General features: G+C 31.1%; 2 protein-coding genes and 1 long non-coding RNA gene across 7 annotated transcripts; 2 read left to right on the top strand and 1 right to left on the bottom strand.

Annotated features, from left to right (window-relative positions):
• Positions 1 to 84: 84 nt before the first annotated feature.
• On the bottom strand, positions 85 to 19,071 carry LOC148627795 (protein Cryzl2-like). 4 transcript variants are annotated; one of them, XM_088579184.1, is made up of 9 exons: positions 18,974 to 19,071; positions 9,958 to 10,066; positions 8,343 to 8,439; positions 7,622 to 7,746; positions 7,207 to 7,316; positions 5,639 to 5,720; positions 3,310 to 3,494; positions 2,032 to 2,260; positions 85 to 1,342 (listed from the first exon to the last, which is right to left on the bottom strand). In XM_088579184.1, exons 1-9 carry the CDS (start codon positions 19,006 to 19,008, stop codon positions 1,256 to 1,258), a joined length of 1,059 nt encoding a protein of 352 aa, XP_088435310.1. In that variant the 5' UTR covers positions 19,009 to 19,071; the 3' UTR covers positions 85 to 1,255. The 4 variants fall into 4 exon arrangements, with proteins under 4 accessions (XP_088435310.1, XP_088435335.1, XP_088435328.1 ...); XM_088579209.1 differs by lacking the exon at positions 18,974 to 19,071 and adding an exon at positions 14,416 to 14,628; XM_088579202.1 differs by lacking the exon at positions 18,974 to 19,071 and adding an exon at positions 13,546 to 13,864.
• On the top strand, positions 14,649 to 17,328 carry LOC148627796 (uncharacterized). Of its 2 annotated transcripts, XR_015921585.1 has the most exons (4): positions 14,649 to 15,406; positions 16,526 to 16,564; positions 16,776 to 16,829; positions 17,239 to 17,328. It is a non-coding gene; the product is annotated as an uncharacterized LOC148627796 (long non-coding RNA). The 2 variants fall into 2 exon arrangements; XR_015921584.1 differs by having other exon boundaries at positions 16,776 to 17,328.
• LOC148627794 (uncharacterized) lies at positions 19,057 to 25,980 on the top strand. The gene is made up of 2 exons (XM_088579149.1): positions 19,057 to 19,137; positions 22,567 to 25,980. The coding sequence occupies exon 2, from the start codon at positions 22,613 to 22,615 to the stop codon at positions 24,473 to 24,475; it is 1,863 nt and encodes a 620-aa protein (XP_088435275.1). The 5' UTR covers positions 19,057 to 19,137; positions 22,567 to 22,612; the 3' UTR covers positions 24,476 to 25,980.

Here is a 25,980-nt window from a genome sequence, read left to right as displayed (position 1 = left end):
TTTTAAATCTATTTGAAGATATGAATTCTTGAGGCACTTTGCATAAAAATGATCATTATGAATAATCAAAACAAAACTGAACAATGCTTATTTACACTTTTAATATAGCATATCAACTTCTCTCACTCACAATAATTACTTTTACCCAAAACAACTAATATAAATGTAACTCTATACAACCTTCCCATTGTAACAGGGGACTCAGACCTTTTTGAACAGATTTTTAGGTGTGTTTAATTGTGTAATATGTTTTCCATAGGCCAGATTTTAAGGGGGGTTGTGATCATGTCAAAGTACTTTTTAGAGCCTGTACCAAGTCAAGAATTTCTGTGAAGATATTTCTGATGATATATTCTAAACTTGTTATAAAACTGGTTACTTAGCATGGAAGTTAATTATTTTTGTGATCCCAGATGTGATTAACTTAAGCTATATGGCAACCAGAAAAATAGAATTTATTGCACTTTTACCTTTGTTTGTGTTTTATAAAAATGATTTTTGATGCAAAATGATTAAGTTTTATATTTTACACTTAAACCATCTCAGACACTGTGGTACCAAAAAATCTCTTCTCTTTAATTGTGACTGACATTGGACATCATATATAGTTTTCTGATTATTTTATTTTGAGAGCCTTTGACACAAATTATCTCCCCCTGACAAAATACATTCTATAATAATTTTTAAAAATCTTAATCACTTTACTTTTTGTATTGGATGGTACAGTTATTTATTTTACTGTTATTTTTGCTATTAATTATTCTGCAGTAATTACACCATACATCAATCAAAAGCCAATTAAAGGGGAGATAAGAAATGAAAATGGCAAATCAAGTTTAAGGTGAAAATTCATATGAGAGTTGTGTACAAAGTGTAAAAAATAAAATAATATTGGTTGCTCTTTAGTAATATTGCACATATTTGTATGATTCTAAAAAAAGACTGATACTTGACTGGCATTGTCAAACATGTTGCCTTAAGAGTCAATGATTAAAATACCTCTATGAACTACATTCTATGTAAAATTAACCTGTATATAAAGGCAACCGGTCTAATGTGACCAGGATTTTGTTCTCCCTTGAGAGGTCACCTAATAAAACTTTAACTGATTTGATTTGTCTCAACCACTCGATTAAAAATCAGGAAACACCAATCTTTTTTTTCCACAACAATTTTTGAAAAAAACTATTTGGTGTGGTTTAAAATGTAAACCGCACTTTCCTGAATAATGATAAAATAAAAGTTATAATTAAAACTACAGATTAGATTCTTGTTTGTCCAAACTTATTACAACTTTCCCTGTAGAGCCTCTTCCTAAGACATACTGGAATGCTTCATTTACCTGAAATAGAAAGAGGAAATAAACAAATCAATCAGTAATAACAAAAGCAAATCTTCAATGATAATGATACAATATAATTAGTTTACTGAAGTCCACACTTGATCAACAATATAATACTCACATACAAGTTATAAAAACACATGAAGACCAAATAAACACCATTCAATTAGACTTATGACACATTGGGCTATTTACAATTTCATTTATATTACAATTGAGCTTAAAATAAAAAATAGAAAATTAAAAATCCATACAAATTTTAAAAATTCAGACCATTTCTACATCAAAAGTAAAAAAACCTTCTATATGAAATTAAAAATTAAAAAAATTCCATTATGTGTCTTCAGTTTGATAGTATTGCAGAACAAAGTCAAATTGCACAGTCAATGGTGGGCACAATAAATCTAATACCTTATAGCTGGTAATTTTTGTGGGGTGTTATTTTAAGTATTTTAGCAGTCTGTCTAAAAATACCAAAATAAATTCTGCAAAATATTTACTCTGGGCTTAGGTACTTAGAGCACAACTTACCACCCACCAAAATTAGAATTGGCAAATTTTTTCGCATACTATTTTGCCTAAAAATCGCAAAATTTTAAACCTGCCGAAATAACCCCATATATGGTAATTAACAGATTGAATATGATCTACTCCTCTTTTCACACATTCAGAGAAAAATCCAGATATACCTTATTGATGGGAAACTCTCTTCTGACATGAGGTGTAATATTGTTCATTTCTGCATGCTGTAATACATCTGCAACTGACTGTTTGAATACTTTCTCACGGAACTGTCTGTATTCTCCCCAATACAGGCCCATGACTGATGCTGAATTCAGCAGCAATAGATTGGCAGGAATACTTGGGATTTTTCCTGAGGCATATCCTATGGTTAAAATTCTACCCTCCTTAGCAAGACTAAAAAAAAAGTCCAACACTTTGTAAAAATGTCATGTCATCTTTAAAAACAATTATTTTTGTAAGATTTAATCAATGTGGAAAAGTTATTGATTGTGGGTATAAATCTTCAAAGTCTTAGTTTGTTCAAACTAAGTATTATAATTTCAACTGAATTTTTATTTTAAATGTGTATGCTCTAATGACACTTATCAATTGCTAACTATGAACATAGTTCCCAAATTGAATAAGAATCTTTATTTAGTATTATATTTTACATTTTTTCTATTATTTTGTATGAAATGTTTTGAAAACTACTGTGTTCATGCATATCTATAGCTCAAACATTGTGTATGTTTGTCTTCAGGTAATTAAAGAGTCATCACTTGATAAAGTAATTAAAATTAAGAATAAAATCTTCATGATATATCTATCACAATAGCAAAAAATTACAGCAACACAAAATAGCATTCAATTTATTTTTTACTGCACTGAACGATGGATGTTAATTTCTCAAAGCGTAATTACCAGATTGTAGTGCAAACTATTTTCATGTATTTTGTTGACCTATATTACTTACTTTTAATATGATAATAATAAGATATTAATGAATGATTTATTAGGCCAAGAAAAAAATATGTGTGTTTAAGGTTACCCTACCTACCAATTTTTTGATGCCTACCCTAGCACATTTTATTGGTATTTTTCTTGAAGAAATGCTGCTTACTATCATTTTTTGTTGAACACTATAAAGTCAAGAAATCCTTCCATAAGTGTCTATATAAAATAATTTAAAAAGTAAAATGATTTTACCTATCTACATACCCTATTTTTTCATGCACTTCAACCTTAAAGTAAACAGACATAATTTTACATGGCCTTATGGTATGAACAATTAGTTCTGTGTTCACTGAAATGGTATCATTTTACCACACATATTTGACATTACTTGAATGTTTGTATACATATAGTTGTAAATCTATATCTGATAAAAACCTGATGTTATAATGTTAAACCAATTTATTATAAAAATTAATAAACTTGTTCTTCATTCAAAATATTCCTCATACCTTTTGACTAAATCAAGAAACATATCCCCTCCAACAGGATCAAAGACAACATCTATTCCCTTGCCATTTGTAATCTGTTTAATCTTTTTCCTAACGTTCTCCTGTTTGTAATCTATCACATGTGTAGCACCTTTCCTCCTAGCCAGTTCTCCTTTCTCTGGTCCACCACAGGCAGCAATCACTTTCTTAAAAAGAAAAGAAATTTATGGAAATTCATACTCTCACTTCATTTTGTGCATATTGACCAAGTCCATGTTTTCCATTGGAAAATGAACATACTAGCATATGAATATACACATTATCTTCTAGTACAGGCTTACCTAAGAATCAGGTAGATTTGTTTGATGAGTTTCTTCATAGTGTAAATGTATTAGGAATGTCCCATTAGTACTTTTAGAACCAATAAAAGTAATAAAGGAGGTTAGGAATGTGCTGAAAAATGACTAGTTTTACAAAATGGCAGGATTGTTCTCAACTAAAATATCAATTTCAATACTTTCTCAACCAATTAGTAATTTCATCATAAACATTACTTTTTAAAAAGATTTAGGATTATTTAAAAAGTTGATAAAAACCTCCAACTTACCATCATCTTTTTCTTTATTTGTTTGATTTTGAGGTGAACCTGTACTTACAAATTTACATTGGCTACACATAGCCATATTCCACCCGCCACCACAAAACAAAAAAAGAAGAGCAAAAACCCCATGATTCCTGTAAAATTTGTGGAATCAAAATTGCGGTGTAATCTCATCAACAGCATATGCCTAACAGTCTTCAAAATTTACACTTAATCTGTTGAGCAGTTTCTTGGGAGTTGCTTACACAAAGTGTTCCTATAGTGTAGCATGTACAAATTCAACAAAGTTCCATAACTCCTGTAAAAATTGTCAAATCAAAATGGGGGTGTAATAATATGATCAAATGCATATGGTGAGTTTTTATTTGTGACTAACAATCCTACAAAATTTGATCATAATATGTTGAGTGGTTTCAAAGGAGTTGTGTCCACAAAGTGTGATGGACAGACACAGGCACAGGCACAGACAGACACTAAAACACCAGTATTTCTACAGGGGACAATAAATATACAGAAAATAAAAATATTGTGAGCAAGCTTACAAAAAGGAATCCCCTGCTTCATCTGAACTTTGAATATTTAAATTCCTTTAATTGAATAATCTCCTATTTTAAGGATCAATCAATAATATTCCTTTTTGTAAATACCTGACTTTTCTGTTAAGTTTCATGAAAATCCATAAAGAAGTGGAGACCATTCTTATCAGAAGTAACATGTAATCCAACCCCCTTGCAATAATCCAATGATAATAATCTTCCTACATACACATCTAAATATGCTACTCAAGATTCCCATAGAATTTCATCAAAATCCATTAAATGTTTTATGAGGAATTGCATTAAGAAATGTAAGTATGTTAACAGCTATAAAATAGAGTTACTTCCCTTAGACAATCCCACAATAAGCATCTATTTTAACACATATGATGTGGTTTTGGTCAAGTAGTGTCAGAGGAGAAGATTTTTGAATGAAATATTGAAAATAACAAAAAAAAAACTTTGAAAAAAGGCAATGACTCCAACATGGCTTAACAGATTAAAACGAAAATTTGACCATGGATAGATCTCATAATGCTGAGCACTTTTATCATAAGTCAGAATTTGGCTTAACCTAACAGTTTTGGATAAATATGTGAAAAACTACTATCTGACCCCTATGTTCTATTTTAAGTAACAGTAGTCATAATTTTTTTTATGGATAAACTATCCCCACATCAGTTCTATGAAGGATACCACAAGGAACATTCATACCAAGTTTGGTTCCAATCAGTCAAGTAATGCCAGAGGAGAAGGGTTTTGAAAAATTGTTAACAACAATGGACAATGACGATGACTGATGCCAAGTGATGGCAATAGCTCACATAAACTTCGGCCAGGTGAGCTAAAAAGGATACATCTATTTTGCTGGTAATGCACAAATGTATGATCTGTCAAAAGAAGTGAAATGGACTAGAACATGAATGTATTTTATCAATGGATCTAAAACCTTCAATTTTCAGCTCACTATTAAAAATTTGTGATTATTTAAATTTTGAACCAAGTCCATTCATACCAGTATATCTATGCCAGGGTTTATGGTGAAAATGAAATAAAATCACTGATTGATTTGGAGTTGAGTTTAGTAGAGTAATGAACTCGCCTGGATGTGGAAAGCAAACCAAAATCAGTGACATAATATCTGACAATTAGTCACTTAGAACACTTCAGTCTTTGATTTTACATGAAGTAAGAAATTACAAAAATAAATTACCTCTGCTTTCAAGACATTCCGACAAATATCCACGGCAGCTAAACCTGTTCCTCCCGCTGCAGCAGTTACTAATACTGTCTCACTGAAATAATCAAACAGAGAACAAGTACATTACTCTATAGTGCAGTGTCAAGAAAATTAAATTTTGAGAGGGCACATTTCAACATTTAGAAAAGAATTAAAACAAGTCAAGCTTCAAACAAGAAATCTGTGAGTGTTGGCTCACTAGTGACGTCCCGGCTTTAAATCACAATACAAAGTAAGATAATAAACAAACAGGAAGTTGTTGTTGAAACTTTCCAAAAATGGGTCACATCATAAAACATACCTACAGGAAAAATGTGTTAAAATTTCAAGCAGTTTTGATGAGTTCTTGAGAAAACTGTGACAGAAAAAATTGTTATGGACAGTAACGCAGATCCACAGACAAGAGTAAAATGGTATACCCCCTCTCCTTTGGAGGAGATATAAATACATTCAAATATATGTAAGTATTAAAAGGCCTTTATAGTTTTAACTTGCAAATGTCCTTTGTCTTCCTGAATCCTGAAATTTTTAGTTTAGTTTAGTTTCGCACTTTTGGCTAGGGATGAAAAATGACATAAATGGAAACCAGTGGTTGCTATAGTGATTAAAAATGAAGAATCTATTGTTGATAAAACATTTTCTGAAAAAAGGGGACTTTTAAAAGTATTTTGCAATGTTTTATATATTTTCAATGTTGAAGGGGCTTTTTTTCAATGACAATTTGACTTCATTGTGAAAGTGAAAGTAAGTCAATTTTTTACCATGCTAAATTTAATAAGTGGATTACAAAGTGAAATAGTTCAAAATCTAACCGGCGATGCCCATATGAGGAAGGGGTTTTTGAAGGGAAAAGTTTGAACAGTTTCAGGGATTGAAATAAAAATTTCAGATATTTTGCGGGAAATTTGATATTTTTAAACCTGATTTTATGAACTTTTTTGCAAATTTTCGCATATTTTTGCATGGTTTCTATGGTAACCCTATATGCTGTGGGTAATTTTTTTCCAGTAAATTTTTACTGCATCCTGAAGGCCTTGGCTTGAGCTATTTGTAGATATATAGATTTACAGATGCTTGACAATTTTTTAAAGTGATAAATGTTACAAAGCATCAGATTACAAGACCAAAATTAGGCAGTTCTACAATACTGTGGAGTGCTGGCAAAGGAATTACTTAATGGCTGTAAAAATAAGCAAACTTTGCTTTATATTGACAAAGAGAATGAAGTTGTACGGCAAATGAAAACTTTTAAAAATTGCTAAAAAAGATGTCAACATTAAAATACATACGCACCAATCTGACATAAATTCATGTACTGTAACTTTTGGTATGCTGTACACGTGTACCTAGGGTAACTTCTCATCATTATTAAATAACCTCAAAATTGAGATGTCCTTCAAATAATTGAGATTGTCTCAAATCTTCAATTTCAAGTGATTTGATTACTCAAAAGTTAAGTTGAAGATGGATTTAAGAAAAAATTCAATTCAAGATTCTTTAAGAAACTGTGCCCTGGTACTTTTACAGATAGGAATACACACCCTGGCTGTACATTTGCCTTCCTTGTCAAGGCTAGATAAGCTGTACCATAATTAACAACCAGTGCTGCACCTGTTTTAAGATCCACTGATGGTGGAAGCTTCCATGTGTACTGAAAAGGAAAGAAAAATTAAACATTGAATGTGCTTAAAGGAGAAAATAATTTAAATTAGAGCTTTTGTACCATGAGAAGAAAAGCTTAACTTTAACTTTGCGGAGAATTACTTTGAAATTTGAGGTTATTTTTAGAGATACAACATGAAGAGTCACATTGAAATATAACCAAAGGGTTTCTGAGATTTCCTAGTCTGCATTCTTTAGTGTTTTTTTAATATATTATGAAATTAAAAACCTCATGTGATATGTACATCTCATGTGACTGAGAGTATAATAAAATTCTAAAGGATTCTGACTTACTTCTTCAGGGGCTAGACAGTGAGTAGAAAAAGCACCTCCCATTGGCATTGCAAACACTTTGTCTCCTTTCTTCAGCTTTGTGACATTTTTACCAACTTCTTCAACAATTCCAGTTACTTCATTTCCTAGAAAACAATACATACAACTCTTTTCACATTACGGCTTGAATGAAGTAATTAGAGAGTGTCTCTTGAAGATGAACTTTATCTTTGAATAACTCGGAGTAAATAATATCAATGTGTCTTAATAATCTAGCATCATAAGAGACTACTAAGCTCTGAAAATGACAGTATGATATGAATATTATGTACCACACCTGACAGGACCTTTCAACGCTTACTTACAGGGGTGTGTACACTTGTTGAAATACTTTTGGTGATCTCTGAAATTATTTACCATTTTGTATTTAAATCATATGCTGGTGCATTTGTTGCATTTCACCATATCCAATCTTTATTCTATCATAATAAAAATAGAATATCCACTGAACACCTCTAAACTTAATTCTCAATTACTGCAAACATTCTAATTTTTGCTATTTTCATGGTGGGCAGATATTCACGAAAAACAGTACTCACAAAACTGATTTTGAACGTAATATAATGCTAATATTTTTTGTTTAAAATTGTGGAAATTGATACCAGCAAATATAAAAGATACCGTCAAAAATTAATATATTTACAGTGAGACATTCATGAGACATTAATCTAAACACACAAACCTGGAATAAAAGGTGGTGTCATTATAGCTTGATATTTTCCTAGACACAAAAGAATGTCAGCAAAGTTGACACCACTATACTTGTTGGCAACTAATACCTGTTTATAAAAAACAAGCACTTGTAGTGGCAGAAAAAAAACCACATAAAAATATCAGTTATTTAAGGAATTTTTTTTTTAGTCTAAAAAGAAATGACTTCAACCTTGCTTATCAAGTTATTTCAAAATATTTACTGTCTTTTTTATTTAGAACCAAAATAACAAAAACAAAAATTGTGTTAGTTTGCCTCTCAAGGGGAAATAACTCTTAATAAGGATTTGTCACACAACTTGGACCCTAAGAGGAATAACACAGGCCTTGTTATAAGGATAAGGATCATTTAGATAAGTGAAAGTTTATTTCTATCTATTATTAAACACTACAAAATTTTGCAGTTTTTGTCCTTCAAGGACAAAAGCTCTAAAAAGGGGTTTACACTCAATCTGGACGCTACAAAGACTTCTGTCTTTGTTATAAAGATCATTTCAATGATCAAAAGTTTTTTTTCCTTTCAATTATGGTTTTCAAGTTATTTGCTTAAAACCACAAATTTCATCAAATTTGGTCTTTCAAGGGCAACAACTCTATTAAGGAGTCATCACACAACCTGCACCCAAAATTTCTTTCAATATAATATGCTTTGCAAGGTATAACAAATAAGCTAAAAACCCAATAAATCATCATATTTGACCTTCCAAGGACAATAACTCCAATTTGAAGTCATATAAATAATTCCAATTAGAAGTCATACAATTTAACAAAATGTAACAGTCAATACAGCTTTTCAAGCAGAAATTGGAAGGTTGCATTATTTTTCCAGTATCTTTTAAAATTTTTTAGTTTTGAGATATACACAGAAATTGGTTATCTGACCGTCTAAAATGGGTGACTGTAGCAATCTTTTACCCTTCAGTTCAGAAGAGCTAAAAAGCAAGAAAAACTGATATTAGGCCAGTAAAGAAAAATAATACCATAAGACATATATTGTCCCCACCCAAGAACAACTTAATATACATTAAAAAGTGTGAAAACTGGTATAAATTTACATATGAATGGTTCATAAAACTAACAAGAAGAAATGCATTTAAAAATGTCTTTAGCAATTCATACAACATTTATCTGACTAACATGGGTACTAGTGTTTCTGAATATGATAACATTTAAAATTTTCAAACATAAACCAAGGAATGGCAGGGTATCCTACAACTATATGGATAGTGTGCATTTTCACAACTTCAAGTTGAATGCTCAATAGCAACAGAAATATTGTTAAAATGAACAGAAATCATAATTTGTTTGGAGTAATGAAATTTTTTTTTACTTTGTTACTCAGTCTTTGCACATGATATTTAAATTCAAAAAGCTCCCAAATTAACAGCAAACCAAATTTCCTTGCTTGATTCTGCAAAAGTACACTTCAAGTTGTTCAGCAAATATTGCACTGTCTCATTTTCAGATATGAAAAGGTCAATGACTCAAGAATAATAACAGCAAAAGTCAAGAAATGTACACCTGCTCGCCTGTATACATCACCCAATCCTCTAAAATACACCTGGTTAATGTCTATCAGAATATACCTGGTCATCATCTGGCGACAGTCCATGCTCCTTTTTCTGTTGAATTTCCAATGGTTTGCCTATTTCAGTACAGACTGCCGCAGAAAACATTGTTCTTCTACATGCAGATCTGAAAATCAAAACAAAATAATTTACATTCAAGGATCAATCAGAAGGCATTAAGTTCTCCATCAAAATTGAAAATTACCCATAAAATTAAATCCAATGGGTCAACAATAGCCTAAAACAATAGAAATGTCTAACAATATTTGGTGAACAATGCAAGAATGAGTATGAGTGCTCTATTTTGCATTGTGGGTTCTCCTTCTCCTTTAAAATTTAAGAGGAGAGTTATAGGATTTTGAATTCAAAATGCTCAATTCAAAGCATTCTGTAAATAATAAATTACATTCAGCATTAATTTTGGAGACTTGTCATCATTTCTTACATGTTGTTAAGCAAAACTGTTTCAGAAATGCATTTAAAAAACAAATTAAAGATCTAGTCATGTTTTCTGTCAATATGAACATTATAAAAAATATCAAATCTTTGAATTAACAATGACACAAAATACATAAATTATCAAGACAATGTACTTATAAATTTTTTAACTGTTTCATCAATATTACAGTATTTAGTATACATGTACCAGTAAACAGTATAACACAGGTGTTACTGTAAACAGTCAAAGAAAAAGAATTCAAGCATAAATACATGTACCTTGTATTTACAAAAGTCTAATGTCACTGGAAATTTTTAGAATGCACATGAAACCTATAGAACATCTTATAGAAAATGGAGGGTACTTTTTCCTTTACCTTAAAACACTTATCAGTAAACAGTAGTTTGATAGGTCCTATACTTTGACCTGACCTACTTTTGATTTGATTACATATATGTATCACAGATTTTAATCACCAACTGTGAAAGTTAAAAAACTGCTCATAATACATAGATTTCTGTCCCCATTAAGGCATACTCTTAACATGCTACAGTATACTCAATGCAGTACTACAATGAGCAAACATTAGCTTTCTATAGTACAGGGCTATAGAAACAAATATTTTTTCTGGAAACCAAGTTGTATCAATACATTTAAACTGCTATCATTTTATTTGAGCAACCAAAATGCATTGACAATACAGGAATATTAATTGATGATATACAGTCACTGACAGTATATAAAACTTTGGCTTCACCTACTTTCCTATCCTGTTTATTGTAGCATCATTATCAGAGGCCCTCTAGAGCAGAAGAACATGTCATACGAAAATTGAACTGATTTAAAAAACAAAAACATTATGTTGACAAGACATATCTAGAGGTTCTAGAGAGCCTGAATTCACCTGGTCAAAAATAGTCTTTCTAGCTTTCTAAAGCTTGACTCTTGACCCTAATGTACTATTGTTTCAAGAATCACATTATCAACAGAGAGCATCTTGGTTATCCACGCACTTTTATATTAGGAATAAAATATCTTATAGTCATTTTTAGACTTTAACTCCAACATCGTTCAACAGATATTTATAAAAAAATTGGCATGGGTCTGTCTCATCATGCTGATCAAGTTTACCCCATGAATTTTTTGTTAAACCCATTGGTTTTTGAGTTATTTCCACAAATCCTCAATTTTTAGTAATGGCAGTCGGCCATGTTTTTCAACAGATCAAAAATCTCCACACACAGATTATTAAGGATATGCTAACTGTTAGCATATCCTTAATAATCTGTGTGTGGAGATTTTTAACAAACATGTATGCCATGTCATCCTACTGGTGGATGCAGATGAAGATAACAAAGATTTTCAAAGTTGGAAATGTAAAAATCCATTTCAGAACCCATAACTCATGCATCTCTCAATGGGTCTTTCTAAAAATTTTGGCATAGGTCCAGTTTTACTCTGTAAAATTTTAAAATTTGACCACTATGATTTATTTTTAGTCGGCTATGTTTTTTTTTTTACAAGATTGAAAATCCCCAAGTACAGATTATTAAAGATGTTCTATGGAACATTCATGCCAAGTTTTGTTTCAAGCCATCCAATAGTTTCAGAGGAGAAGATTTTTAAAGTTGGAAATGTAAAATTTGGGGGAAAAAATCCATATTAGGACCCATAACTCATTCATCCATCAAGGGATCTTTCTGAAAATTTCAGCATAGGTCCATACCATCATGCTGAAGAATTTTACTCCCTGCCAGATTTTAGCTTAACTGAACTATTTTTGATTTTTTTTTCAAAATTCTGCTTTCACAGTCACTGTCTCTTTGGCAAGCACATACATGTAGTACTTCAGATATTGAGTAATGATTAGTTAGCTCAGGGTCAGAACAATGTGTCTTAATGAACTTAAGTTCAATGGGTAGGTACAGATGTGAGACCCATATGGGTCTATTTTTTTATGATTAGTGATATACAGTACCTGAACTGATCCGTGCAACAAAAATTGTGATCTGTCATCGGTCACTGATCAGTTTCCGGTCAGTCAACGATCTATCAAACCGATCCATTAAACTGGTGATCGCATCACATGATGACAGAGCGGTCACTGTTTTTTAAGGTTTTTATTATTTTCTTTGTCAATTTTACAAATATTTACATAATGAAATATATTTAAACATCAATTCATACTTTTATTTTACATTTCTTTTATTTCAAACAGATGTAATGTCGTTTTGCATGACAAAACTGTGATCAGATTGGTCATTGGTCATCGATCCGTCAGCAATCAATCAGTCAACGGTATGAAAAGAGCTTTTTAGTTGATGTATATGTGTTAACATTTACAAATGAAATATTTCAATTACACATGGTTATTGATTTGACATCAATCAATCAAACCATATTGAAATCATCAAAGAAAATAAAGATTTACACATCAATTGGTGCTAAATTGATACCAGGAAGTGATCCAATAACCCTAATTAGCTCTGACATGATAACTATTTCTTTAGATACGATGTCATATGTACTAACCAGCATCCTGATATGATATGTAGATACAGAAATAGGTTACATTAATGCATGTAATGGGTGTCATTTTTCATTGTCAGAATACCAGTACATGAATGGGCTGGGTAAAAATTTTCAGGGATGCACACCAATACCTTACATGAGAGTTTATCAATCTCATTTGTGATGTCATACTCAATAATTTGCATACCATTAGCTGTCAAATTGGTTTGCAAATGAACAATTGACAATTTCAATTAGATTAGAATCCCAATTTTAAAAACTTCATAACTTTGTTATTTTATATCCAATGTCGGTTCTGTAAACTGTTTCATATAGCTAAAATAATTCATTTTTTTGTATGTGAATTTATAATTCTTTTACTTTAAAAAATAAATTTGTAATGATATTTATATGTAAACCTCTATTTTTGTATAAAACTATTATCAAAATTTTGTGTTCATATAATATTTATTTAAAAATTCCATAGATAGAATTCATCAGTTTAGGAAACCAAAAGAATTTTTCAATTATCTTAAAAATTAATAAGTTATGATGATTTAAAGTTGATGTCCCATGCCCCTCAATGGATTTTTTGCCAACCAAAACCAAATCATAGACCTGTAAGTGATGACATCACAAAAAAACTCTCCTATTACCTGTTAAGCTTAGACAGACCACTGGGGCTTGTTACAATTGACAATATAGGTCATAAACATAATCAGGGCCCCATTATATACTGAATATTACATGTCAAAATCTGTATCACATGCTGTATCAACCCGAAACTCTTATTTATTATAAAGATAGCAGTGTTTTATCGAATATTCCCGGTGTAATAAATTTCGATAATTCACACTGTGAAATAAATTTGGTAATTTCATTCTCGCACTTTCTTCTGCAATAATGTCACAACTTTGATATCAATCCACAAATCACAGAATTTAAAATTCATGCTGAAAATATAAATAAATTATGACGAAAATATATATTATAAATAGGATAATCAATTGGTTATCGTGAATAACCAAAATATGATCACTCATGCCAAGAACGCTTGAGGATTTAACTAGAGTGTGGAACAAGTTCCGCACACTTGTTAAATCTAGGTGTTCTTCGGTACTCCTGATGATGTTTTGGTTATTCACTCTTTCCAATTAATTATCCTATTAATCACCTCAAGGGCCACCAGCAGTGATATACATGTAGGTCGAGGGTTGATATTGCATGTGATACAGATTTTGAAATGTCCTGTTCATTTTATCATACATTTTAACCATATTTCAAGGGTGGTTTGTGAAGGGGTGCAATATAGGTCTCAGGGTGTAATATAGGGTATGTGATATTATTAGAATATTTAATATTTTTTCAATGAGATGAGCATAAGAAACTCCTGTGAGTTGAAAATATATTAAATAATATGTCCATCACTGTTTTGCTGAAGTGTAAGGTATTAGGTTTCTGTTATTTCAGTAGTCCTAAACTAAATATGCAAGTTTTATAAGCACTGCAAAGTTCCCTTTCAGTACCGTTTTTTTTGTTAACGCCACTAAGTAATCAGTATTAGGTGCATCGGGAAACAATTGCGATCAAGTGACTTTTGTTTCAATGGAAGAGCGTCTTTAAGGTCAAAGGGTAAAAAGCGAAACTATACTGAACTGCATCAGAAAAAGTAATATATAGATCTGAAAATATGATATATAACAATACAAAAAATTGTTGAGTTGTTATATACGGGGCCCTGATAAAGTTTCTGATCTATAGTAGGGAGGTCGGTAGTGCGTTTATCGATATTCTTGCGAGAGCAAAATTCTCAATTTTGAGTCAACTTTAACACGTTAGAAAATGGTTAAAAATCCATTGCATGACAATAAAAAATATATGTAATTGAAGATGAGACATTTCTCTTTCTAAATATACAACTTTAATTGTTATTGGAGTTGATGGTCATTTGGTACAAACGTTTGAAGTGACGATACTTTGAGAAAAATGGCCGCCTGAAAAACTATGTGTCAAAGATCATACCTATTTCAAAATTCATTCCGCAAGCTATTACTGGACCGATTTTCTTCATTTATGGCTTAAATTTTTGGAAATATCTTCAATTTTGATAATCCGGTTGTCAGGCTAATTTTTTGGTTACAAAACATATTTTTTACGTAATTTTAAGGAAAAACATGTTGAAAAAAAATAGTTTTTGCGTACCCGGAATGCACTGACAGTCGGATTCCGAAAATTTAATCCTATCTGCGTCCATCCGTAACCCTGGTTTCAGAAGAAAAACAATAATAGCTTGCGGAATCGATTGGATATTAGGGTGGTCAGGGCGTGGTTTTCACAAAAATTAAAGCGGGACCGGTTATCGTTCTTGCTAACCGGATGTTACTGATCCGCCATAGCTTCTGTTAAGATTTTCGAACACTCGTGGATAAATGCCTTTTACCGACTGTTTTCTGGACGGATTTTTGACTGGTGGTGCAGACAACGATGGACCTAGGCCATGGAGGCCAATCACTTACGGTAAGTACCTAAATTATGTCTAATATAAGCCTAATCGCCCTGTTTCCGTAAGGTCAAATTCTAGAATGACCTTTTATCATCTGCAAGCTTAAAAACTATATTCACCTTCTTGGAAGGTCTGATTTTCGTTTGATTCTGTATGAGCTGATTTAAAAAAGATTACACTCATTTAGCATTAGTTGGAATATGTTTCCATAACATTTTTATTAAACGATGAATATGTAATGAAGTAAATTCTCCCAACGTTTGATTGCAATCCATTCAAAATCTTTCGGACTTTATCGACTTTCCTATATTATCGGAAGTCTCTGTATTTTACCTTGCTTTTTTTCTATTGGTTGGGAGAATTTGCACATATTGCATTTAATTTTCTTGATAATTCAATTTTAATTTATATGTAGTGCCCAATTTATATGAAACTCACATGTTTAAGCATAAACCTTCTTTATATTTATTTTAACTGTTTTATTTATCCAAAATTATCATATGTAGAAAAAAAATCAACCTTAAATTGCTTCTTCAAATGATACACAACTTTTTTTCTGGTTTTCATTTTATCAGTTAATATATATTAATTATGACTTTTATTAGAACAATTATCATGTAGCCCTGCTTGTACTTTACTTGATAAATAGAACTTATTTGATGAGATTTATATATGTGGCAATTGCATATTTTACATATGACCTGCATCTTCTTAAGTTTACTTTATATATTCATATTGTACAATTTTTAACAGCTAACTTACATATTCATTTTTTAGAGGATTGTAGATGCTCTACTTATTTAATATTCATATACATGTACAATTGCTTGGAAAAGGTTTAAAATCCTAGTAATATACATTATTTATCATTAAATTTTAATTAATTATGGTTTAATTTTTTTTTTGCCTTTTTAGGATCACATTGATTGACTCATAATACCAATCTTTTGTTGTATGTATATGAAACATACTTGTACTATGTTTTTTCTTCTAATTATTGATTTATTTCAGAAGAAAGTATTAGTAAACAGGCTGCCTAAATATTTATTTTATTTTGTCATATAAAAAGTAAACACTGATGTAAATTTTATTATGATTTAGTTTTATTTTCTGTTTGTTTTTCATCATTTTAGTTTCATTTTGTTGAGTTCTGGAGATGTTTCGAATTTATGGTAAGTTAGTTTTTATACTTTGATTTAGTTTAGTAGCTTTATTTATTTTAATAGTAAAACTTTTGAGTCTTTTAATTATGGTAACAAATAAGCATTTACATTTGAATCATATATTACTTACAAGAACTGTCGATTAGTTTTGTGTTTAGACTCTGCTTTAAAACTGCTTCACAGTACATATTCATTGAATTCCACTACTTGTTTATTTCAGATGGCCTGAGGAGCAAAGTGGGCTATGCTATGAGACGAATATGGGCTGTCTGAGGTAGGACCATATGGGGTACAGTAAGTAGGGTAGTTCCAGACACACTTGAACCTGATAACCTGATTGGTAAGAGAGTTCAACACTTGATAGAAGAACCAGACGGATCACGCAGCGAAATTATTCATATTAAGTTATTTAACATAACATTAATATAACCTTATAAAACAATCTTCTTGTTTTGAAATGAAGATAATTATTCTGGAAAAGGAAGTTTGGTGTTTTTAACTCCTCGCCACATCTTTTGTCAACCGCTTTGTGAGCAACCAACATCAAATAAAGTTTTACATTTTTTCAGATTGTTAGCAAACCAGATTATGATTTAATAGAAAGTAAACTAACTGTAAGTAAATTGATAAGGTAAATGATGTTAATAGGTGTAATGTCCTTATGTACATAATCTCTTTTGTAGATTTGGCAGACATAGTAGATCCTGGTGAAGAAACCCTTCTGGCCTGAAATGGAAACTTCGAAAAGTTCATTAAATTTAATCAAATGATGATATTTTGTTTATTATCATTTAATGTACATAATAGTACACATGAGGAAACAGCTAGGGCTTCAAAGTTCCATAGTGAAAGGATGCGCATTGGTTCAAGTCAATGTATTCATAAAAATTTTCTCAATTTCTTGGGAAAACAGCATTTGTTTTTGAAATTTTATTCAATTTTAACATAATCATGAGATTATTATTATGTTTAAAGACCCTATTTAAACAAGAAAACATTACAAGACTACATTAGGAATCTTAGAATTGACCAGACCTTGATATAATATTATTTTGCCACTTTTTGCAGCAAAAATGTATGTTTATTTTGATTATCGTCTGGCTTCATTTAAGGTATAGGCCTAACAAATTTTCATCCACATTAAACATTTTATAGCAAAATAAGATGAAAGTATCTTCATGTGATAGCTTAGATTCTAAGCTTTAAAATGGTACCACATAAGTATATGGTAGGTTGATATTTTGATCAATATTAGCATAAATATGCGTTTTTTTTTTTAAATCTGAAATTTTCAAAAATGTTCGATTTACCCCCATTTTTCAACATTTGCTTGTTGATTTTTAAATATAATTCAATTATTTCTTGATAAAAATGTGTTTTTACATATTTAATCACAATAACAATAACTGTCATGTGCTAAAAACTGCTTTTAAATTCAAAATGTCTTTTTCTGTCTGACCTTTCGCCATTTTTTGCACTGAAAATAGCTCTAAAATTTACCCTAAAATGTAAATTTTCTACCTCAAAAAATTTTTTTGAGCAGAAAAACATGATTTTTCAAGTCAAGCAACTTTATTGCCACACAAAACAAGTGACAGAAAAAATTAAATATTTTTTTTGAATTCTTAGTAAGCAAAAATGTATTTTTTTGTTGAAAAAACGCATATAAAAAAAAGGGGGTCTGCCGCAGCGTTTTTGATTCCAATGAAAAACAAATCAGAGGTTTTTACATAATATTTGTTTATTTATTTCTGTTTAATGGATTACTCTTGAAAGAATAGCAAAGTATCAGAATTCTACTACCTTCCAATTTCCAAATATGAATATCCAAAAATGGCACTTTAATTCATGATGCTGTTGACACATAGCAAAAAAAAACTAAGTCCAAAGTGTTTTTTTGCCGATTTTAAAAAAGTGTAATTTTCTTTGTATCTAAGATACAATTTTCCTGAATGGCTTAAATCAAAGTATGAAATGGCTTTATTTATATGATTAAGACACAATGTATGAATTTCTTTACCTGTTTGACTTATGTGGGCCACAGAAGTGCCCAAAATGTGACATTATTGCCTTCGCAAGAAAAATGACCAAAATTTTGAACTTTAAATTGTAATAACTTTTGAACCCCTTGACCGATTTTAAAAATTTTTGCACCAAAAAGTTACATTTGTTGGGCTCTTTCAAACTAATATAAACTTGTACATTTTCTACATACTTCATATTTTGACTGACCTCCCTATCTATAGTCAATTGTAACGAGCCCCTGTGGACAGACCAATGGCAATACAGTAGAACTTTCTCTTGATCCAAAACGAGGACACCAAAACCAAATAGTATATTTTGTTCATTCAGTATATAGAGTGTGGGATATTCTAAACCAAACACGGCCTAATTACAAATAAATGAGTAAAACCTTACATCAAAACTGTAGCTATCCTCGACAATCTTATCATTCTGTTTATAGAATATACAGAATGGAAATACCAAAGAAAACCGAAAACCGGATGTTGTAAAGTGAAAGTAGAATTATGCAAAAGTGTTGGGGGAATCGAAGGGAACAGCGATTTGAAGCGGACCAAAAAGTACTAACAATAGTGTTTTCTCTATACTTTTAAATCATGCAATATTTTACATCCTATATCTTTATTGACAAGATTTCCACTTCCTTGCGGTGTTATTGACTATCAATTTACTCTTCTTTTTTTCATGATGATGATGTTTGTTGAGGTATTTATTTAAGGCACCGGCTGCTAGTTCACGCATTTATGGACCAGCAGCCTCTTCAGGCAAATCGACCACACATTCGGTTTGCATCAATGACATATGGAATCCTTACAGTTACGTAAATATTGATTGATGACTTTGCAAACTGTGGTAACTGAACATTTTTCCAATGAATTAAATTTTATACATTCCGCTATCGTTTTTTATTTTTGTGTTAAAAAGAAATGGACAGATTTTAAGTGGGTCAGATATTTGATACTTTTGATAATTTGGAAGACTTCGTCAAAAACTATGAAGAAAAGAACTATATACATTTATACAAAAGAAACTCCAACATACAGCAGAGAGAAATATTACCTCCTTTATTTGTTATCTAATAAAGTTTAGCATGAGTAACCAAAATTAAGAAGCATTTATTAAGAACCAAGGTTATAGCGGTAATCAAAAGAATGTAATCCAGGGACAAAGACCAGACATGGAAAACAGACACACACAACAAAGAACATAAAGTAACTAAAATCATACATACAAAGTAACAAAAGTAAATGAGCAACTTGGACTCCACTAAAAACTGGGAGCATGGACCAGGTGCATTGGTAGGGTAAGCGTCCTCTGCTTTTCTAGAAACACCTGCCGAGTTGAAATATGCATAAATCAAAGGCTAACAAGAAAATGGTACAGTGCCAACTAGGAATGTCCCTGGTTCTCTCTCTTGTTTTGCAATTGAATATATTTGATATGCAATAAAACCAATTTCACATGAGATTTCTAAATTTACTATGAACAAAGTAAAGATTAACATACAAAATTTTTACATTTTATAGTTGTCGTAATAATACTATAGTACTTTAAATACTCACAGAATAAATAGTTGGTCAATGCTTTTTGAAAACATTTCATAAATGAAATAAATATTTGTAATGGTTTTGCATCTTATGATTTATAGTAAAATAATATATACAATGTTTAGCACAGGTGGTCTCTTAACAAGCTGTATGCTGTAAAAAAAACTGTTCAGTTAACACAGTTTGGGAAATCATTAATCAATATTTTCGTATGTTATTTACTAAAACCAGATGTGTGGATCATTAGCCTGCAGAGACTACCTGTCCATGAATGCATAGATGAGCAACCACTGCCTTTTTTAATCTGATGTTTATGGATGGGACCATATAATATAAAAATTAGTCTCCTAAGATGGTACAATTATTTGGACTAAGATTATTGATGTAACTCGGTGTATCAGTATAGTTCTGATTTCCGTACAGCCCTCCTCTTTTTTTCATTATTTGGATAATGACATGTTAGGGTCAGATTGAGTCTGGTAACCCAAAATTGTTTTGCATCAGTAATTTTATCCTGTCCTGTGTTTGCCCTATGTAATTTTGCATGATATATTTATAGTTATTATTCGTATATTAATTAAAATAGTTGTTGAAGGAAGGTGTAAATGAATGTATTTGTTATGTAATGAACATTAGAAATGATTAAAGTGCACCTCACTTGGATTTAGAGGTTGTCTCCTTTTCTCCTTTTGCCCTAGGGATAAAACTCTGGTTAAAAATTTAATACAATTTGTAAAACAAATAATTTCAAGTGAACTTCAAATCATTGATAACTGGTATTCCAATGTGACTTTACACAATTCATGTTAATTGGATGACTTCAAGCTTATAAGGCTTGTAAGTCTTGTTCTCTATTTATTTTTTATGCAGAATTTCTTAAAAAAGCATTCAAAACTGAAGACCAATTTAAATTTATTTTTCAGTTTTGTGTTATCAAACTTACCGTAAAGGAGAAGTTGTCAAGCATAATAGCTTTAGCATCAAATTTATGTATAAATGGTTTTCGGAAGCTTGTGCAATATTATACTTTGTAAAGGGCAATCTGTTTTTTTAGCTAAAATTAGACCCAGCGTAAATTTCCTTTAAATGTAGGCATATTTTATCTTTCAAAAAGGACTAATCCATCAGGAAATCGGTGTTAAAACATTATATTGCCTTTCCCCTCAGTTCTTTTGTCTTAATATTGTTTATTTAACAATACATTATGACACCCTAATTAGGAATTAATTTGAATAATAAAAGAATTGCCAGTATTTATTCCATAAGCTTGGATGTAGGTCATAAAATTGATTAAAAGATAACATATGGCACCACGGATATAAATTCATGAAAGGACTTAATTATGCATCTTTCCTACCAAGGATAGCGTCTAGATTGGGCATATTTGCAATATATGAATAGAGCATGCTATTTAATCATCTGGATTAAAACAAAAGATCACATTACCGATTAATTTAAATGCCCTTACAGTGCCCCAAAGACAATTCTATTTTCACACGTCGATAAAATTGGTTCATTTATCTTTATTATGAAGTAACTCTCTTTTTCTGGAAATCTTATAAGTTAGAACGTTTATTTATACAGGGAAGTATTCGTGTATGTTTTGTAAAGACATGAAATTTAAACACAGCGAAAATTAAACTGGCTAATTTCCATCTCGAACTGCAGAAAAAGTCAACACGAAAATTTCCTGATATATACATTATAAATGAAATAAACCTATATTTTTCGACTCCAGGAACTAAATAGTTCTTATGATTACTAAGTTACTTTGTCTTTCTGTTAGTTTGTCCATTATACCATATCTTACTTAAGGAGGTAGACCTAGGGTAAGGGACACAACTATTAAAAGTCATTGGAATGTTTGTATTCAGCATTTAACATTGATCTTATGTAAGCATCTAATTAACTTTCATTTTCAAATGGATTCATGTTATTCTGCTTCAAATGAAGGCTTGAGAGGCTTTGGTGAAATTGAATATGATACAAACATATGACTGATTTCATGAGTTATGCCCCTTACCCTAGGTCTACCTCCTTAATTCACAAAAAGTTGTTCTAGTGTGTCTAAGTCTTCTGTGGATGTCTTAAGTTGTTGCTCCTAGACAACCTACTCATTAGTCAAAATTGTCAGTCTTCTTAATTGTTTCATTTTGAGTCTACACATTTAGGCATTGTAATTTCCTTTTTGCCTTTCTCCTTTTCAGTTTAGTTGATGTTGATAATTGTTTTATGAACTTTTCTCTGTATCTGATCTTTTGTGTTTATGAGAAGATAAGAGAGAGATAAGATGCGGAAAAAGCTTTCATTTGGTTCAATCAAATAATTTTTTACCATGCTGTTGCACATTCATTTTAATTTTTTTTTTGCAACTTGGCATAATTTACTGTATATGCAATACCATCAGAGTTAAATCTAATAAAACTAACTCTCTCTTTTCAGAGGTTTATATCTGTCTTAAATGTGAACAACGAAACACAATATTGCCATGGACGATGAAGACAAGTTCTCTGCCAAGAACTATTTTGGTTTTGATTTAGAAGAGAACACTACTTCAACTGACCATGGAAAAGTTCCTATCAGTAAATGTGCAAGAAGTGAAAGAAAAAGTGCTAAAGATTATGATACTATGATCTCAGTTGGACAAAGTAAACAGCTAGAACCATCATCAAAGACACCAACTAAGGCAGCTTCAAGTACTAAAAAGCTAAACCATGGAAAAAAGAGCAGGTACACTGGGCATAATGTATTTCAATCTAATAAGACCGCTAATACTAAAACTGAATCAAAATTTGTGGTACTACCTGCCTTGGCCTCAAAAGGCAGGAAAGAGGGTCCTCATATTTTGCCGTTCAAGGAATGGAAAAAAGATTTGTCATTAAATACAAATAAAAAGGGTTCTGTTCTTAAAATGTGTACAGAACATCAAGCTAACAGCCTAGATCTTTTGGAAGTTGATAGGAAAAGAAAGGTAAATGCATATTTGCACAAGGATGAAAAAATCAAATGTCCTTGCAGGTCAGATATCAGGGAGACTGTCATGCAGATTAAAAGTCTCAATTATCAAACTGTATTTACTTGCAATGGCTGCAAGACCTCTTTTGAAACTGAAATTAAGGCTAAACTACATTGTGCTAATTCTTGTAAAAAGTTGCTGGCTACAGATATTAAACCAAAGATGGCTTACAGTATCAACACATACTTTTGCTGCAACTGTTGTGGTGAATCTTTCATCTATCAGAAGGTAGCATTAGATCATGTCAATAAAACATGTCCAGGCTTAAAAAATAAGGAGAAATCTGATGACTTTGAAATAGATTCTTGTCAACAAAATAAAACTGATATTCTTCTTACGTGTGACAATTCTGAAGCCAGTATGAAAGCAAGTTACCATTCAAGCTGTGACACTAATAATGATAGTTGTGATATTGCAGTGATGGAGACACAACAAAGTGAAGAAAAAGAGGCCAGTGATAAAAGACAGAATAAAGGAGAATCCAATATTGAATTAGGAGGAGGATGTCCTGAAATTAACTCAGCAGAAGGATACCCTGAAGTTAATCTAGGAAAAGGAAACCTTCATTTTAAAACAAAAGAAGGAAAATCAGAATTTAAATTTGGTTCTGATGAAAAAGAAATTTTTGTAGAAATCTTGAAAATAAATGGTGATAAGACAAAACAGAATGAAGGAATAATGCAAACTCAACCATTGGAAATTTGTTCTACAGTTGGTAAAATAGACTATAGTAAAGCTTATAATAAAACAGAGATGAATGAAAAAGAATGCAATGTAAAAATACATGTAGTGGAACTGGAAGATCACAAAATTAAATCTGTTGCCAAATTTGATAAAATAGAAAATATGGAAGAAAGTCTAGAACCAAAAGATCTTAAAACAGAATTAAGCAAGACTAATTCTGATACAGAAGTCGCCATAAATGACAGTAACATATCTTATCCTAAAGGAATGGTCGACAATGATACTGTGGAGGCAAGTAACACATTTGAAATCTCTAAGTCTGACTACGATTTAAGTACCAGTACAACTGAATCTGCTACCTGTATGAAAGTTATCAAGCCTGAAAACAAACTATTTGAACTACCTATTAAGGTAGTTAAAAGTGAATACTGTGAAATTGAATCTCATTCTAGTACTGTAAGTACAGACACTCTTAGTCAAGTGAATTTGATTAAAACAGAAACTGGTGAAACAAAAACAGTAGTTAAAACAGGAGATGTAAAGATACCTGTAGTTGAAACAGAAGAGAGTAACCCAAAACCAGATATAAAAATCTACAAGGTGAAATCAGAAAGTGGTGACTTAGAAACTGTTGTTGAAGTCACTGTTTAATGAGTTCTGAAAAAAATGGAACTTAAATTTCTATTGACTGGCAGTACATTTTGTAGCAGTAGAAAATTGTTTCAAGTATCAGTCTTTAATAGATCTCCTGCAAGCAAAGAATCTCATGATTTTCAATTAGTATATCTTTGCTATTTGACAAATTATTGTACATTTTTTTCCATTCTAAGACTAAGGAAGTTATTGAAATGCATTCGACATTTGACAGTGTATTGATCAAATTTTCCTAGTTTTCAGCACATTTCATGGGAGAAACTGATTCTCCATTAGCCTAGAGTCTTTATTAAAATTATTTCCTAACTCTGTGCACATGGTAAAATTATTCCAAGTTTCCTCTACACATTTCATTGGAAGAACTTATCTTTGATTTATTTTTTTTATCTTTTAATGAATAAATTAAGATTTTAATATGCTCTCTAAAGCTTGCTTGTTGAAATTCTAAATGATTCCTTTTCACGTAGAGAAGTAAGTTCAACCATATCACCTGAAGTAGAATTGATATATATTTGTCCCCCCTTGAAAAGTGGGAGATATATAGGGGTCATATTGTCTGTCTGTTCATCTGTCCACAGTTATAATCAGCAACTTTTATGGTCTCATTTTTATGGTCATCATCATGAACTTGTGGATCATTACAGTGTATCCATCTGCAGCATGAAAACTGATTTGTTCAACATGCCATAGTGTTCCTTGTCTCTTTCGTCTACCTCGGACTTGTCTTTTTATGAGCAACTCAGCGGGTGTTTTTAGAAAAGCAGAGGATGCTTACCCTACAGGTGCACCTTGTCCATGCTCCCAGTTTTTAGTGGAGTCCAAGTTGCTCATTAACTTTTGTTACTTTGTATGTATTATTTTAGTTACTTTATGTTCTTTGTTGTGTATGTCTGTTTTCCATGTCTGGTCTTTGTCCCTGGATTACATTTGGATTTCAGCTAGAATCTTGGTTCTCTTGATTACTCTTTCTATCAAACCATTGAATGGAATTCGATGAAAGTTTCAAAATTTTTTTATTGCATGATGCCAATGTGCACCTCCTATTGTGTTTTTCCTTTTGAATGACTTGTAGAGTTTCGTATATGGTTTATTGTTTGGGAGGGGAGGAGGGGGATCAGCAAGTGAGCCTTGCTCACAATTATTATATTTGTAAATATTTTTTCATGAATACATTTTCTTATATATGTCTCTGAAATATTTCTTTTTGTATACTATGAAATATTTTATTCAATGTGAATTGTTAAGTATAAAAATATGTGTTTTCTAAGAATGATATTGAGTCTAATTTAACTTCATAACTTGTGATATTTATACAATTTTACCTTAAAACCAATATTTTTATCAGGATAGTCGTAAATGTATGACATGACAGGATAATTTTAATTTTATTATGTAATGTGTTTGAGGCTTTATTGTTTGTACTTAATTATGCTGTTAAAGTTTTTGAAATATACTTTGCATTAATGGATCAATAAAGAAAAAAAAGTATCTAATGCTCTCTG

The sequence above is a fragment of the Perna viridis genome, chromosome 1 (genome assembly GCF_037379345.1).
Source record: "Perna viridis isolate PV_CMFRI_1.1 ecotype Kerala chromosome 1, ASM3737934v1, whole genome shotgun sequence".
In the NCBI taxonomy this organism is placed as follows: Eukaryota; Metazoa; Mollusca; class Bivalvia; order Mytilida; family Mytilidae; genus Perna; species Perna viridis.
This window is presented reverse-complemented; position numbering and strand designations above follow the sequence as displayed.